Genomic DNA, 18,421 nt, shown 5'->3' on the forward strand with positions numbered 1-18,421 from the left:
AGAGCCAGGATGGAGTCAAACTGGTGATCTTCACAGACCATTAGCAATATGTTAAGGCATCCACTTGTAATCACAACACTGCCTATATAACTACTGTACCAACAACTGGGAATTTCGTTTAAAAAAAAAAAGACTTTTTTACAGTGATAGTTTTACCTTTCACTCAGATTTTTGAATAAAAAATGCTGTCTAAAGTTAAACTGACAGCAACAACTGTGAAATAAGGAAGGTCCAGTATGTATGAATAATTTTAAAATTATGGTGATCTTGTTGACAGAGAATCTAAAGTCAACTTTCCCCAAGTTGATGGACTCTACCTGCATGCATCACAAAATACTTTTCTGTTCTGTAGAATGACTGACTGCCCATTTATTTCCAAAATAAAATAAAAACTAATTGTGGGACTTTCCAAAAGTTCTTCATTTGCATAAAATTGACCCAATCAATCCCCACTGGTGATGTCAGTGACTTCAGAGTGACAGTGCCACATTCTGACTTGCCAAAGAAGATAGGTTTTTGTGAGGAGGAACCAGCCAGGTTGTTATCTTCAAGACCTGGAGGAAAAGGAGACTATATTGCTTCTGGCTATATGATGCCAGTCCATCCGGGCCAAGAAGGCCTAAGTTTTCTCCATTCCCTGCCTGGCAACCAACCAAGGGGCAGGAGTCCAATAACTTGTAAAATCTAAGATGTGATAGCCACGAGGAATCCGCTTCTAATATTTCCATCAACATTAACAAGCTGTATTGAAAATGTTACCGGCTAATCATTATTAGCTTCCTGAAGATGCAAGAAACCATAACAATGTAAATCATCTTCTATAAGTATCACGTGTTTCGATTTTATTTTTTTCAGCAGGACAACACTCCTAGAAGGTCTAGTGTTCTCTCCTTATTAGGCACAGTTAAGTAAGAGTAAGTGTGTGTGATTATTTGCAAACCCACATAGGGACAACTCCTAAAGTCAGCCACAGAAACAAAAATTAAATTAAGTACTTTTAAAAAAAACCCAACTAATCTCACATGTAAATTTTATGGATTAACATTATGTGCTTAAATCCTGATGAACTGTTCTCCTTACTTTAACTGTTTTATATTTAACATGGAAGTGAGCTGATCTTCACGGTATGAGTCTTTTGACAAACATAAAATCATATAAATTGGGACACAGTGGAAATGTCCTCCTATTTTGTGACTGTCAGCTAAACACAAAGACTGCCATTTTACCAGATTAAAAGAGCTACAAGCAATTGTTATGCTATTTGGTATTGTTTAATTAACCTGATAATTAGATTTATTTAATATTACATAATGAATTAAAATGAATACTCACAATTAATAAACTATGTATTATAGGAAAATTGTGTCTGATTGAGCAATTTACCAGATGTCAAGATAACAAGAACAGAGAAATCCAAGGCACAGATAATCCACCTAGTTGTGATGCACAGAACCTATCCCTTCTACTGTTTCCAAATAAATGCTAATCAGAGAGGATCCCCTGGATATATTTCAAAACACAAAATATGCAATCTTAATATTCTTAAAGTCAGGCACTCAAAGATGGGAAATGCCAAAATTAAAGTTACCGATATAACCTCAATTTTGCTCTCTTGAGAATATGCATTATGATAGTATGCAATCAAATAATTAGAGACTATTTTTTCCAGCATGTACCACAAACAGGGTTTGACGCCACACCTTCAGATTCATAGGATAGGTTTCTACCAATTGCTCTAAAGAAATAACTGGTAGCGGGTTTGTAGATCAGCTTCAAGAAGACATAGATGGCCAGCAATTTATACAATTGTTTATTAGGCAGGAGTGGAATGTGGGGTGTTTCAGAATTCCTGGCTCAAGAAGGTAAATGTCTACCAGTTAAGCCAAGAACACAGATTTTACACACACAGTGACATAAAAGCTGCAAGTCTATATTTTTATCTCTGTTTTGTGTAGTACCAAGTGGGTAGGGATTTTGGTAGTGAGTAACAGTGGGTATGTTATAGTGAATCGAAAATGGCTCCTCTAAATATGATTTAGTACTATTAATATAGGAATTTTGAACTTTAAATATATTTTTACAATGTTATGGATCAAAATTAAGGTTGAGTGTGCAATATAAGTTAGGTGGGATAAAGAGGAGTTAAGTAGCATTATAAAGCAGTAAGTCCCTTAACTATTCATTTCCAGATTTACTGTTTAGGTTTTTGTCTTCTGCAGTTATACAAGGTTTCATAAAAAAAATTACAATTCTTGATGTTTAAGCTAGATTCCACTGAAAACACACTTTCAAGCATAAAGCTTATTTTTAAACTGTTCTTGCTTGTGAGCTTAATGTATGCACATATATGCACAAGCCCACTGGTATGATAATCATAAATGTCAATTTACATTACTACATAATGATAAACTGGTCAATATAATCACCAAAACTTAGGATGGGTAGTAATTTTTTAAAACTTCCAGCAGATACTATTAAAAATTACTAGTTGTGAACTTAGTTACTCAAGTATTTGTATTTATAACATTTTATTGTTAACCACTGCCAGTTTAGCTATGGCTTTATAAAAACAGGACATATAAATTCATTCAATGTATAACAATGCACCTCTTCTTGTAAGGGATGTTAAATTAGCATTGTTAAACCATATTTTAAGATATACATGATCACTTGTATGCCACATTGTTAAGTGTTTTGTGAATGCAATTAAATATCTATCAAAGCATATTTCTAATGAGACAGAGTTAAAAGTTACCACAGACACTGGATTGTTAATTCCCCAAATTTTAGTGGGTTTAATATCAATACATTTTTTCAGATGTTCTGCACTGATGGAGTTTTCTACTGGATTATAGGAGCAGCAGCAGCCACTACTACAGTTAACGTTGGGTAACTGTTTCCATTCCAATCCCTTGTTTCCAGTCACTCAACTTTCAGGAACTTTAATCCCCTCAGGCTGAAATTTTCCATTCTGTGTATCTGCCCACTGATGATTTTTTATTTTATTTTATTTTATTTTTGCGTGGGGGAGAAGAGAGAGTGAGAAAAGAGGTAAGATTTGGCAGATTTCAGGAAACACAGTTTGTCTGTTTCCATGTACAAGGAACTAGAAAACAGATATACTTTTCCATACATAAAAATATTTCTGCAATTTTTATTGAGCAGCCCTACAGTTGAAAGGAATAAAGTTTCAGAAGACTAAATTTGGCACAGAAATAGCACACCACAGAGGAGATGCATATTTCCTTGTTCTATAGAAAATAAATGTGTTTTATAGTTAAACCTTAGAATAAGTAAGAGCAATTTTTTTCACCATATGCAAAGTACATAGTTAAGAAAGTATTTATGGGGCATGCAACATCTGCTTTCCTAGTTGCCTAGTGAAAAGCATAGGGAAGCATATTGTTAAAGACACCAGTTTAAGATCAGTTAGTGCAGGACTTATGACCTAGACGACACTGGTGCCCTGCAGAATACACAGAGTTGAGGTCAAATTCTAATACACCACTACCTCGATATAACGCCATCCGATATAACACAAATTTGGAACAGTAGCTACTCCAAAACACTCTCAAGAAATGGCTCCACCTCCCTCTTTTGCACTGCGCACGCTGGTGGATCAAAGCAAGTTCAATATAAACACAGTTTCACCTATAACGCGGTAAGATTTTTTGGCTCCCAAGGACAGCATTATATCGAGGTAGAGGTATATTTTCCTGTTTCCATTCTGATCCATTTCATAGAGTATCAGAGTCCCATTTAATCTCTCTTTGCTTGGAATACTTTTCAGTGAGTCAATATCTGCCATACATCAATATAAAAAGGATGATTTCATAAACACTGGAAGGAGGCTCAGGCTCTCCAAAGACTTCTGACCCTAACTAGTTTAAAATAGAAAACAAGAATGGAATTTTACATCAGCTTCAGAAATGATGAAGGACAACATTTACTCCAATAGTTTTAATCTGTGCTTTTGAGGGTGCAGCTCTCAGCTGTAGGTGTAAATGATGTCATCAACTATTGCTAGAAAAACTCTGAGCCCTGACCTTTAATCTTAAGCAAAGACAAAACTGCTTTCCAGAATACATAGCAGTTGTTAGTTCTTGTCTTCACCTTTAAAATAATCTATTCAAGCATCTAGGATTTTCTTCTCAAATGTTATTTATGGACTTTTCATGCAAAGGAGTCACAAATGACTCGTAAAAACTAATTTTGATATAAATATATATAGCTTAAGTGAAATAGAAAACACTTCTGGGGTTGACGACTGCACCCTAACACCACACAGCTTTGAGAAAATGCAAGGCTGTAAAAGTATTGATACCAGAAATAACATGGAATAGAGAGATCGGGACCTCTGGACAACTGAGGAAGAATTCCTTTCTGAAAGGAACATAAATTAGAGTGTTTGATTTGAAGTCTATTTTGGTAAAGGTTGTGTACTTTGGAAGCCAAGTACTCCAAATCCTTATGTATGTTCTGACTGCAGAATGTTTATCAATGTTTAACAGAATTGTTTCCAGATCCGTTCTCTTAGATTCTAAACTATTAGTTTCAACCTGCCAAGGTCAGAATGAAATGTTGAAGTTTTCCCACAAATATGTCCTCATGATCGTGGATGATGATGGCCTGTGAGGCCAATAATGATGCAATAAGAATTACAGATTCTTTACCTCGTTTTATTTTGCAAATCACCCAGACAATATGAAAAAATAGGAGAAAAGGTTAACGTACAGAAATCCTTGAAGGAAAGAGAAGGTGTCTATCTGCCGTATCATTCACCATCTATTTGAAGAGAATTATGAATGGAACTTTCAAGAGAGACTAGGGAAATTTGGTACTCAAGTCTCACTGAATTAAATGGGAGCTGGATGCCTAATTCCCTTGGGTTCCTTTGAAAATCCCACTTTAAAATCTTAGACAAGTTTAAGTGAAAAATAATCTGATCTTTTGCTTCTTGTCGTGAAATTATTTTTTATTTTTACAAAAATGTTTTTCAGTGCTTTACAAAGTATAGGACCAGAGAGGGAAGAAAGGAGAGAGAAGGCTTTAAAAAAAAACAAACAAAAAAAAGTCTTTATTATGAATCACTGTTGGGGTAGCACTAGTGGTAGGTAGACTTTTTGGGCTGTGTGAAGGTAAGTTGTTTCCAGATGCATTTTCACCAAATAGGTCATATCCTGGTTACAGAAATATGAATTGCCCTCTTCCTTCTTTTATTCTATGAAGACAACAGCTTAGACAGTATTATGGAATCTGATGACAGAAGTGACAAGGTCATAAATACGTCTTGTTTCCCAGGAATAGTAGAAAATGAAGACCAGGACAAATCAGAAAGAGAAGTTCTTGAGAACTACACAGTGCAAAAGAGGGAAGCAGAGCCATTTCTCGAGAGTGTTATGGAGTAGCTACTGTTCCAAATCATGCTTCCTTTACAAACAGAGTGATCAAGGATTATATCTTCTCTTTATAAGGGCTTCATAGTCATGATGCTTTGAGTGTGATAGCAGAACTCTGACTCATGTCAATACTATCACATATATATAAATTCAATGGCAGAGAGGCCAGAAGATAGATTAGAGGTGAACCTATTAGTCTGTTGACCTATAATACATTTTTTAAATGACATTTCGAACCTATAAGCCTTAAGTAGTCTTGGTCAAGAATCTGAATAAGAAAAATGCTAGGTTTTCCTTTTAGGCTTAATTATACCTTAGTTGATCATTTACATTATGAGTGGTTGAAGAAGAATCTGTACTGACCTCTCACTTGCAAAGCTGGAAAAATATTTCCTGGCTCTGGATACAGCTGGAAGGATTGTCCATTAGATCTCACCAGACAAGATGTGGGAGTTAGTCAATATTTTCTGTTCAGAGGCTTATGTCTCATAAGAGAGCTGGACTGAGGAAACAGGTTATGTTTTGATGAATTCCTGAAAGTTTTATCCAAGGATATTTTCAAGACTCCCCGTTGAAAATGACAATTATATTACTGCATTCAGGAACATCTTTGTTAGGGATTCTTATATTTCTTTTAGAGTTCCCTCCTCTTTTTCCAATATTTATTATTACCATTAGAAAGGGCAACGGATCTGGGCATTATAGAAGAGTTCCGGTTAAGATTATTCAGTTCATTGAAACTTGTGGCTAGTTTGACTGTAAAATAAAAGTATAGGCTAAGATTTTTCAAAAGTGACTAATGATTCTGAAGACCTACCTTGAGACACCTTGAAAGGCTCTGATTTTCTCAAAGTACGAAACCCCATTTCTCCGAAAACTGAGCCCTATTAGGTGTTTTAAGTTGGATACTCAAATCACATTTTAAAATCTTGACCATAGTTGTTTTAAAGCCCAATAGTATGGAAAATCAATATTTTTCAACAAAACTCTTTAGTGCATTTGTTCCATCTGAGTACAATGAAGTCTTTCACAACCAGCTGGCGGCCCCTATAAAAGCCTGGGAAGAAGGATCAATTTGAGAAGAAAGAAACATTTCCATTTTGCAGTCAATTTAAACTAATTTATTTCTCTCAAATTTGTGTTTTAATATTGGCTCATTTGAAAAATCACATTAACTGTAATGTAGCAGTAGAACTTGACAGTAATATAGCTTTTTTGTTTAGAATCTTCGATTAAATAACATGGATTTAGTCCTGATGCATAGAAAGCTTGGGAGCAGGGGAGAAGGAATCATAGTTTTTCCCAGAAGCTGGAAAAGACTATAAAGAAAAGATGGCAAGGAGGACACTTTCTAACTCAAGCATACTATTATTGTGTCCAAAGATACCTAGAAATGAAATAGGAATATTGTCCAGAAGCAAAAAGGAAACTAGGAGAGCTGGGTAAAGCACTGGTATCCAGAAATCTTCCTTTAATATAAAAATAATTTATAGGATCTCTGTAGTGGTTTTAAAGCTATGCCACAGTCATTAGCACTCAGGGAGGAAAGCACCATCTTTTACTGCAGGATTATTGCTGATATGGTCCACTGGTAGCAGGAGTTACTAGATCACCCTGCTGCACTGCTGTGGAGAATTCACCTACCACAGTAAGTGGCGAGCTAAGTCTTCTGATTACAATTATTTAGATCACCCACTAACAGACTAGAGGTATGAACTAAACCACTCTGCCACCAGAATGAAAGACCTAAGTGGTAGGTGTGCCAAAACAGCAGGCTGAGCAAAGCTCCTTTGACAGATACACTCTGAAATAGCTGTAAGGAAGTTATAAAAGAAAGAGGAACAGGTTTCAATTACTGAAAAGCCAATTTATTTGGAGTCCCCAGCAGTTTGACAAAGGAACAGTAACACGTGCTGCACTGAAGTGCTGCTGTGAGCCTAAAGCTGCTTCCATCCTAAGGCAGTGAAACTAGGATCAGAGTCTAGTGCTGTGGCAGTCTAGCGGAGGAGTTATTAGAATTTTAATTATTCATAAAGTTACTCCACTAGTGTGAAATGAACAGGCTAATCCAGCAGGGATGCCAAGACATGTGGATGCCTACACATGACAAAGTTAAATTTCTATAGCAGTTCCTGTTAGCCTTTGTTTGCTCTGTATCACTCCTTAGTTTGAAGAGAATTGTATAACTTATTCCATATTAAAAAGTTTAATTTCTTTCATGTCCCATCCAGTTCCCCAGCCCTAAGAATTGTTTCATCATCTGTAAATTTCCATTAATTTAATTGGTTTACTCGTTCAAATATTTTTTGAGTGTTTCAATATAGATACAGGATTGTTAAAGTCTGGTGCATGCCAACAATTTATTCTTGTACAACAGGATGAAATCTACTTTTACTATTTTAATTTTACTATTTTCCCCTTGTAAACAGGAAAAGATTCTGAGATATAATGTTAGATTTCTCCTCTGGAACACTTACCAGTAACTACCATGCTGCTCATGTTAGAGTTCGGACTATTGAGAACACTGCCTGAAAGAAGTTCGTCAGATCCTCTCTAAAAAGAAAAAGACAGTAAAAGTTTTTTTTCCCTTCTATTTTTGTCATCTTTAATGTTGATATTAAAACTATCACTTTGACAGGGCAAATCCCTTCAGAGAGCTTTAAATGAACATTACATAAGATTTGGCAGATTCTCCCTCTTCAGAAAGTGACAGTAAATTAAAAAATTAAAATCTAGACAATACAGTATATTTACATAGCATCCCTCAAGTCAAATAATTCCATACACAAAATCACTTCATCCACATCTGAAATGCAATCTCCAGGGACCACAAGAGCTGTCCAACAGCGCACAACTTAACAAAATATTTTAAAATAGGAAGTTAATATCCACTGAAACTAAATGGGGAATTCAGGCAAATACTGAAATTAGAATTTGACCAAAGTGCTAGGGCTAGCACTCCTATTAGAAAAAGTTCAAAGCAGACTGTTGTGTTTTGCACTTCTTTATAATATATAAAGGAACGCTGAAAACAATTTTTTTGTTTGTTGGAGGATGGATTTCTTTTTGGTTTAAGCTTCATAAAAATATGAAGAACATCAAGTCTGTTCTTTCTTAGTCTTCTTTTTGGATGATTTCAATGTGGAATGCAGATACCAGAGGAGATTTGGTGTTGAATCCTTAAAGAGGGATCTTTTCCCCCCAAGCATTTGAGTTAAATAGGTGTTAAAAATTAGTCTGAAGCAGTCTAAATACACTTCTACCTCAATATAACACAGTCCTCAGGAGCCAAAAAATCTTACTGCATTATAGGTGAAACTGCGTTACATCAAACTTGCTTTGATCCACAGGAGTGCACAGCCCCACCCCCCCGGAGCACTGCTTTACCATGTTATATCCGAATTCGTGTTATATTGAGGTAGAGGTGTACTTAAAAAAAATATACTTCCCCTCCCAGTGATCAGGTTTCATTTCCTTCCAGGATAGAAAAAACACTCAGAGGCCTAATGTAAAACAAGTAGGATTTTTTGTTTGTGTGTTTTTTTAAATCTTTCAGGCCTTCCTCATAAGTCAAAATGAATTAAAAAGGGCATAAACCTCCCTTCCTTTGCATGGCATCATTAATAGGCTACTGGATTTTTTATATCCAAAAGAGATTAGGAACTCCGTTTTGTGTCTTAATTCAAAGGTATCTCCATTAGCACCAATGCCCTCAGCACTAACCCAGGCCATTGGGTCATTACTAAAAAGGGTGAGTGCCAGTTACTGAATCAGCAAATATTACTTTGCATGGAGTCTCTGTTTCCATTCTGAGTACTGACCACAAACTGCTTTACTTATGAAATCTTTATAATAATCAAGATGTTTCAGACTGTGCTGTCCTTGAGGCAGATATTATCTACCTCTGTTTGAAAAGCATCCTATATATTTTGGATAGTTCTTCATTCTAAATACATACTAAACTAATCTGAGGATATCACAATACTAAGTAGTATGCTTATACCAGGATGCATATAATCAAGCCCAAACTGTAATATTAGTGTATATATTATATATGTACACACACAGGAATATGAAGAGGAATATTAGAATATATAACACATTTTGAAGTATCCCATATCTAAAAGCTGCAACATACTAGACAACACACCAAGCTATTACAGTCACTAAGCTTATTCAGTTTTGAGCACTAGTTCTCAAAGTTATTTAAACAGACTACTTCTAAATAATTTTAGTTTGCCTCACACTCTTGTTGATTCTAGATTCTGCTCTAGACATTTTGGGGTTCAAATTGGCAAGATGATTTGACTTTAAATTTAATAAAATGAAACAGCAATAAGCCTTGTCACTGTCAGAGGAAACCATTTTTAATTAGATCAAAAGAATAACTTAAAACAGGCAAAACTGAAAGCCAATTCAGAGAAGCTATGGAACCTTTCCATTATTCACTCTATATGACTGTTCTCAAGTACAAAGATGACTGAAATGTGGCAGATGGAACTCATTGAAATGTTCTCTCTTTCTCTTTGAAGATCTAAATTACTACCCCAATATTTGCTAAGGAGAGGATATTATAGTTTGACATCAAAATTATGGAAGTAAAATCATGGAAGACAAGATGGTTGAATTCAAAAAATACCTGCACTTCTGTGCAGTCAGCCCACCAATACGTTTCCAGAGAAGGATATTTTACCTCTGTTTGCAATGGACAAAAAAAACTAGTGATGGCAGCTATCATTAAAAAAAAAACAAAAAACAAAAAAAAAATACCTCTGTTATTTTTACTACCAATTAAACAGATTATACATGGTTGTTTAAAAAAAAAACTTATGGTAGTTTCTCAAAAAAACTCGTGTAATATAATATTACTGCATATTTAAGACTTCAGTTTGCTTGTCAGACACAGCCCTTCCCCTACATCCAAAGGGAATTCCCATGCTGCTCACTGTACTGACCTGGATATATCCAGATTCTGTTTTCATTGCTTCATTTGAGGGCAATTACCTGCTTAGTCTCAGGCCTGAAAATAGATGACACACAGGCCAAATCTCTACCAGTGCCGGATCTAGCACATGCAATTTTGAGTCTAGAAGGCTTTCAAGTCCCTAGAGTCTCATAATTTTTTCTTTTTGTTTTGGAAAGATGGATGCTATTTCAGTCTTGGCAAAGCAACAACTCTTAAAATCATGGAATCCTGATCTGTCTTAAGTAACAGCCAGACCACTAACCCTATGTATTTACCCTACGAAGGGAAGACTCTGTACTAAACAAACAAACTACTTGATGAACTCCTAATTTACAACTTAAACATGGAGGATATTAGACCCAGCCTCTTTTAAATAATCCTCGCTCATGCAGACAAATTCTGTTTTGTCCTTCCTATCTCATCCTGTCCCCCTCAATGCAGCCTTTCACCAGAAGTGTGAAGAAAAATATTTGAAGTGTGGTTCTATCCAGAAAAGCAGATGTGTAAAAGTGACACTGTGAGATTCCTCACACAGGACCAAATTTTCAAAAAAAGATTTGACTGCCAAGTTAAGCCTTCAATATGCAACTCCCAAAAGCAATTTACAAACTTCAGAAGCATAAATTGCTTCATGTACTGTAAATCTGAAATATAAAAATTAAAAGAAGTGGAATGTAGGGAATGTTTAACTGTGTATAATACCATTGCACAACAAATACAATCAAATCTTTTAATTTTCAAAAATTATACGATAAACCTATAGAAAAGGAGGAAGAAAGTGCAATGACTAGCCACAGTGTTTAGATCTTTGCTTTAAATGTTGCAACTAATTTAGTATCCATATTATAATTAGTTTCAAAATGGTTTGTCCCAACACGCATTACTTTGAAAATGTGTCTAATCTGAATGTCACAGGTTATGTTACACACTCTCCCAGTTTTATCAGGCCATTAAAGTCATCAAAATCCTCTAATGTCTAACCATGAAACCATTCAGGATGGCAAAAAATCTACTGTCAACTATTTTTCCCACATCTCCAGAATAATATATTTTAACTCTAGTAGAAATCTCTTTCCACATTTAAGAAGCAAAGAGTAGAAATAAGCAGCCAATTCGCAAACATTTTTAAAATCTATTACTGGATTGAAAACTTGGCAGCTACCAAGTTTAACTGCCTCGTGAGGACCTGTCAAAAAAATTTCTAAAAGTCTAAAAATATATATATATCCAAAAGTTGTCTGCCCAATATTTTATTAACTCCTAAGTAGAGAAAAACTTTTCGGAAGTCGATTCTTGTACCTAACGTAACAGATCTGCTTGGGTTAAAGAAGGTTTATTAAAAGCATCACTCAAATTTGTAGTCTCCTCTGACAATGGAAATAAACAAAACACGAAGTGAATGATATTACTAAAAATAGTCAACAAATGAACAAAACTATCCCTCTACTTCAAACATAGTAGTAAGAGCCAGCATCATCATCTACTCTACTGTGATACAATATCTAAACAGTTTTTAATTACAACAGGTGGAGGGAATATAATAATTAAAAAAGAAATGCTGTTAACTCTTGGGAGAGATTCTGATTCACCGATGATACGTATACCTCTACCCCGATATAACATGAATTCAGATATAACACGGTAAAGCAGCGCTCCGGTGGATCAAAACAAGTTCGATTTCACACAGTTTCACTTATAATTTGTTAAGATTTTTGGCTCCCAAGGACAGCGTTATATCGGGGTAGAGAATAGGACACTTTTTCTGTGATGAAAGAAAACAGAAAAAATGTTAAATGGTGGTTTTAGTTACATTGTATATTTACCACAGTTAGTCTCAGCCTAGGGACACATGTCAAACCATGAGCATAACATCACTGTGAAACACTCAAGGTATGTTTACAATTGCAAACAGCAGAGCCACAGCTGGCCTGAGTCAATTGACCAGGCTCTGAGACTTGGTGCCACAGGTTTTTTATTGAAGTGTAGATGTACCCTTAGCTTCTAACAGCATCTGCAGGCAACTGAAAACTAGCAGTATGATGGAGGAGTAGCAGCATTCAAAAAAAAGTGTTCAAAATAATCAGTGACTACCATTCCAGTAGCTTGAGTTATTCTTCTTCAGGGTAAATTTCTTGCAAATCCAAAATATAAAGTGTCTTCAGGCATTTAAAAAAAAACATTGTCTCCAGGGATGAAAATACTAAGAGTTTGAGGTAGTACATTGGGGGGAAGGAGAGGGCACAGAACAATAAGCACTCATTTACAGATTTCAATTTGCATGATAGATAGATATGAATTTAATTAATATTCTGTTGTCACGATGAAGTTTTAGTGAAATACAGCATGCATATATTTGGTTTATGCTTATTTAGTGAAGAGGAAGTGCATTTATGTATAGACATCTTACCTTACACACTGACCTCAAACAGCAATATCCCCAATCTGCTCCAAAAATAACTAACAGAAACCAACTCACTTTGTACAGCAACATAGTATCACTAGACTCCCCAAGGCCAGGGCCCCAAGAATATGAGTTACATCCATACACATTCTCATTCTACCTATAGTCCAAAAGAAATTCCATGCAGGTTCACTGGCATGCTACAAAACTCCCCAGTTTCATCCCTGCCACATCACCATACAGACAAAAGACTTGTCTATACACAGTTTTTTACTGATTTAAATACAATTTAGTTAAATCAGGACAAGAACTGTGCGTAGACCAGCCCAACAACTCTGTATTCCACCAACAAGTGGTAACTCATTGCTGTAATTTGTTTTAAGTTCACTTGTCTTTCTCTAACTAATTAGACATTACATGCATGTGTCCTCATTTCTCCTATAAGTCCTCTCCCTCTTCCTCACTTCTCATCTAAGTTTCCTGTAAGCTGCATGGCCACGCAGCAGCCTGTTTAGTACTGCGCAGGTGCTTAAGGAACCTGTTTGGGGACCGGTCATGGCCGGGCATCCCTTCCCCGGCCCCAACCTAGCCTGGCCCACAATCTGGTGCAGCAAGGGTGCAGGGCGCCCCTCCTCTGGCCCCAACTCTGCTGTGGCACAGCCCGGGCCAGCCTCAAGCATGACCAGAGTGGCCCAGACCCAGCCATGGCTGGGAAGCCCAAATAGGGAAGGGGAGCCTATCCTGCAGCCCCAACCCCAGAGCTGCTGTGGCAGGGAGAGGCATCTCCCCCGCCAGCCCACTGCTGCTGGTGCTGCTGCTGCGGGGAGAGAGAGTTGGGTGGGGTCCTCTCTCCCAGCTGTAGCCCCTAAGCACGCTCCTGCACCCCAAACCCCTCATCTCCAGTCCCACCCCAGAGCCCTCAACTCCTGTACCCCAATTCTTTCCCCAGCCCTGAGCCCCTCATCCCTGACCTCATCCCAGAGCACACCACTCCAGCCGGAGCCCTCACACCCCTGCACCACAAGCCTCTGCCCCAGCCCTGAGCCCATCTCCGGACCCACGCCAGAGCCTGAACCCACAGCTGGAGCCCTCAGAGCCCTGCACCCAAAACTCTCTGTCCCAGCCTGAGCCCCTTCCCACACTCCGAACCCCTCGGCTCCAACCCACATGAATTTTGTTATGTGCACTGATACGAAGGAGATGTGTTTTCTGCTAATTGCTCTTTAAATTCTTTTTTGTCCTGCCTCATTCTACATTTACACTTGACTTGCTAGTTTATGTTTTCCTCAGTAGGATTTGATTATGAATTTTTTTAAGTGTGTCTTTTTGCATCTAACCGGCTTTTCATTGTTTAGCCTTGGTCCTCTTACTGTATTTTTTTTTTATTTTTTTAAAATTTGGGATATACATTTAGTCTGGGCTTCTGCTATGGTGTTTTAAATAGTTTCCATGCAAGCATTTCATTCATAACTGTTCCTTTTAATTTCAATTTAACTAGCTCTCTCATTTTTGTGTAGTTCCCCTTTTTTAACTTAAACTGCTACTGTGGTGGGTTTCTTTGGTATTTTCCCCCCTACAAGGATGTGAAATTTAATTATATTATGGTAGCTATTACTGAGCAGTTTGGCTATATTGACTCGTTGGACCAGATCCTGTGTTCCATTTAGGACTAAATCACAAACTGCCTCTCCCCCTGTGGGTTCCCAGAAGTAGCTGCCTCAAGAAACAGTCATGAATGGGGACCAAAAATTTCTCTGCATTCCATCCTGAGGTGACATTTACCCAGTCAGTATGAGCATAGCTGAAATCCTCCATTATTACTGGGTTTTCTGTTTTTGTAACTGCTAATCTCTCTGAGCATTTCACAATCACCATCACCATCCTGATTAAGCAATTACTATTGCTATACTGTTATTTAAGAATGGAAATTCTACTTATACATATTCTATGGTACTGTCTTGAATGAATGAAACTTTTACTTTATTCGATTCTATGCTCTCTTTCACATACAGTACCACCTCTCTCCTCCTCTTCTCCCCCCCACCCAGTGCAACCTACTCTGTTATTCCTATATATTTTGTGCCCTGGTATTACTCTGTGCCATTGTTTTTCATCATCTCACGAAATTTCTGTGATTCTTGTTATACCAGTATCTTCATTTAACACCAGGCACTCAAGTTCACGCATCTAAGTATTTAGATTTCTAGCATTTGTAAACAAGCACTTATAAAATTTGCTAATATTTAGATGTCTGCTTTCATGTGATGTAACTAAAGGGAACTCTTTTTCATTTGACTGTTTCTCTTCAGTTCCTACCTGTACTTTATCATCAGCTGCTACCTCCTACTCTTTACTGGGACATAGAATATCCCATTTAATAAATACTCCCTCTATGGGATGTCTCTTTCTAAACTGTGTGCTTCTACACACCCGTCAGCTTTCCCTCAGCTCATAGTTTCTAACCTCCTCTACGACCTTTTTAATTTTACATGCCAGCAATCTGGTTCCCTTTTGGGTTAGGAGAAGCCCATTCTGCCAGGATAGGCTCCTCCTCTCGCAAAAAGTTCCCCAGTTCCTAATAAACCTAAAACCCTCCTTCAAACACCAACATTTCATCCACACACTGAGATCCTGCAGTTCTGCCTGTCTAACTAGTCCTGCACATGGAGCTGGAAGCATATCAGAAAATGCCACCAAGGAGGTCTTGTACTTTAATCTTTTACCAAGTAGCCCAAATTTGGCTTCCAGGACCTCTTTCCTACTTTTTCCTATGTCACTGGTACTTGCATGTACCATGACCACTGGTTCTTCCCCAGCACATCACAAAAATCCACCTAAATTGCCTCATGACATCCACAACCTTCTCTCTGCAGACAATCCACCATTCGGACTCCCATCACAACCATCACAAACCCAACTATCTATATTTCTAATAATCAGATCTCCTACTACTATTACCTGTCTCTTCCTAATAACTGGGGTTCCCTCCCCCAGAATGGAATCCTCAGTGTGAGCGAATACATCATCATCATCTACAAGTAGAGTCCCAACGATGGGCTCATTTCCCTCCACTCCAGCTTGATGTTTTCCCCAAGACTTCCATTGTCCTTAACAGCATAGAGGTTGTCAGACTATCCTTTAATTAGTTCAATTAGGGCCCTAACTCTCTCACCTAGCACTCACTGCTGCTCAGGTAGGTAAAAGTCATCATTTGTGTACAGAAGACAATACCTTAAAACCATGGTTTGGGGCAGGCTGAATTTTTATATATTTGATTAGCCAAGATTTTACAGTTGAGAGAAATGGAAAGTTTGTAATGAGAAGATTGCAGTATTTTCTCAGGTATGAAATATAAAGTAGTTAAGCCATCTGAATTTTGGTTATAAAGAAGCCAGGTGAAATACAAATTTCTGATTTATCCATTTTTAAAATACTTATACTTGAGGAATTAGATGCATAGGTTATACATAAATATACAATTTATATAGACTTAATTTCTTCAAGGAGCTAAAATTAAAATATTTGATTGATCTACCTGCAGGAGTAAGATATCAGCTAAAACAGGGGTGTGCAAACTACAGCCTGTCAGCTATTTTAATCTGGCCCTCAAGCTTCCATCGGCAAGCAGGGTCTGGAGCTTGCCCTGCTCCACTCATGTTGTGGCTCTGCGCAGTTCCTGGAAGCAACAGCATGTCCTCCCTCCAGCTCCTACGTGTACGGGCAGCCAGGGGGCTCTGCACTGCCCCCGCCCCAAATGCCGCCCCCACAGCTCCCATTGGCTGGAACCACAGCCAGTGGGAACTGCAGGGAGGGCACCTGTGGATGAGGCAGTGTGCAGAGCTGACTGGCTATGCCTTCACATAGGAGCCGGAAGGAGGACATGTCGCTACTTACGGGAGCAGCTTGAGGTAAGTGCCGCCCGGAGCCTGCACCCCTGATCCCCCTCCTGCACCCCAACCCCCTCATCCCCAGTCCCACCCTAGAGTCTGCATCCCCAGCTGGAGTCCTCATCCCCACCCCCGTTTTGTGAGCACTCATGGCCCACCATACAATTTCCATACCCAGATGTGGCCCTCAGGCCAAAATGTTTGCTCACTCCTGATCTAAAGCCACTCCTGCCTGTGGAAAACAGAACCAGAATTCAGTGTCATTACACTATACTTTTAGATTCGTGCAACCGAATAATTCTTTCCTCATTTCCCCAAACTCTAGCGTGGGGTGGGGGCACTACTCACCATGACTGGTGCTGTGACTGGCATGGTGCACAAACACCCCAAGCAGAACTGAGAATATAGTGCCTAAAACTTTAGGGGAGCAAAGAGAGTGAGTTCTGCATCTTAAATGTCACTTTCCATCGTGACTACACAGACAATAGTACATCCATATGTTTTATCTGCAGCTGCTGCCACTGCAGCCTTCAGGGTCTCCTCCACCATACCCATGGAGCATCTGAGCCAGAGAAGCAGGAGACAGAAGAGGACTCAGGATGAGCCGCAAACAGGGAAATTGTCTGGGAACCATCCAAGAGGAACTATGGTCAGTGCTTTTGAGGTAGATGCTGCATTAGAGGGGCTGTGTTGTGAGCTGGTGGGGTGAAGATTTGAGCGTCTGTCTGCTGTGACCATTTGTTTGGCTATGTTTGACTGCTGCTAACTGCAGGAACTGCTTGACTGCATGCCTGTTTGAAAAGTGTGACTTGGAGAACTTTGTTCCTGGTGAGTCCTGAGTGGTTGACTGAAGTGTGAACCAGGTGAGGCTTCAAACCTGGGTAACTTGTTTTGAGCCAGCAGCCTTATAAAAGGCAGCCAGCTGCCAACCTAGTGAGCAGTGAACAGAGGAGAAGCAAACAGAGGAGTTTGCCTAGGAGTTCACCTAGGGGGAGAGCCCACAGAGTTTTTGCCTTTCAGGCTTCTGGGAACAGTAAATACCAGGGTGGATAAAAATCAATTATTTTTTTAAATTTAAAATTGGATTTTTGATACGTTTTTCCCCCTCAAAAAGCATCTTATCTAAAGACAGTTTTAATAAAGATACCTTTAAACTATAATGTATCTCCTCATGGAATAGGGATTATAAATTCTAATTCTATAGTATGAGAATATATTCATGTAATGTTTAAGAAAAGTTTTGTTAAGGAGTTCCAACAGTGCATGGATTAGGGACCCAATTTTATGGAGTTCCAGGGGCTTCTGTATAGATTATTTAGGTTCATCTTTCTATCTACCCAATGGGACTTAGTGCTCAGTCTAGAACAGTGCTTCTCAAGCTATCTGATGTGGGGGACCAGCAATTTTTTTTTTCCCCAATGTGCAAGGGACAGGTGCCATGTTATTATCCTATTTGACGCTCTTATGAGGAAACTCGTTGCGGACTGGCAGCTGATGGCTCGTGGACCGGCACCAGTCTGCAGACCATCACTTTGAGAAGCACTGGTCTAGAAAACACCATCAAAGATGCTTAGTTTTGCAGTTCTCAAACTGGATTTGTGTTTCCAGAGATAAAACACTTGTTAACAACAAAGATATTTTTTTAATAAATAAATAATATATAGAAGTGAGAAATAACAGACCTCAACCCTATTGTCCCTCTGCAAATTTGTGTACACAGAGTCAATCTCTTACCTCTCTCTAAATATGCAAAGTTTCAAAAAGTTCT

At 38.2% G+C, this 18,421-nt stretch overlaps 1 protein-coding gene across 1 annotated transcript in view; it reads right to left on the reverse strand.

Annotated features, from left to right (window-relative positions):
* The window catches only part of PTBP2 (polypyrimidine tract binding protein 2), an 81,086-nt gene that overhangs the window by 54,916 nt on the left and 7,749 nt on the right, over positions 1-18,421 (reverse strand). The window contains 1 exon segment of the mRNA XM_050960970.1: positions 7,877-7,952. Within this exon segment, the coding sequence (XP_050816927.1) occupies positions 7,877-7,952 (76 nt within the window).

This window comes from Gopherus flavomarginatus, chromosome 7, assembly GCF_025201925.1.
Source record: "Gopherus flavomarginatus isolate rGopFla2 chromosome 7, rGopFla2.mat.asm, whole genome shotgun sequence".
NCBI lineage: Eukaryota > Metazoa > Chordata > Testudines > Testudinidae > Gopherus > Gopherus flavomarginatus.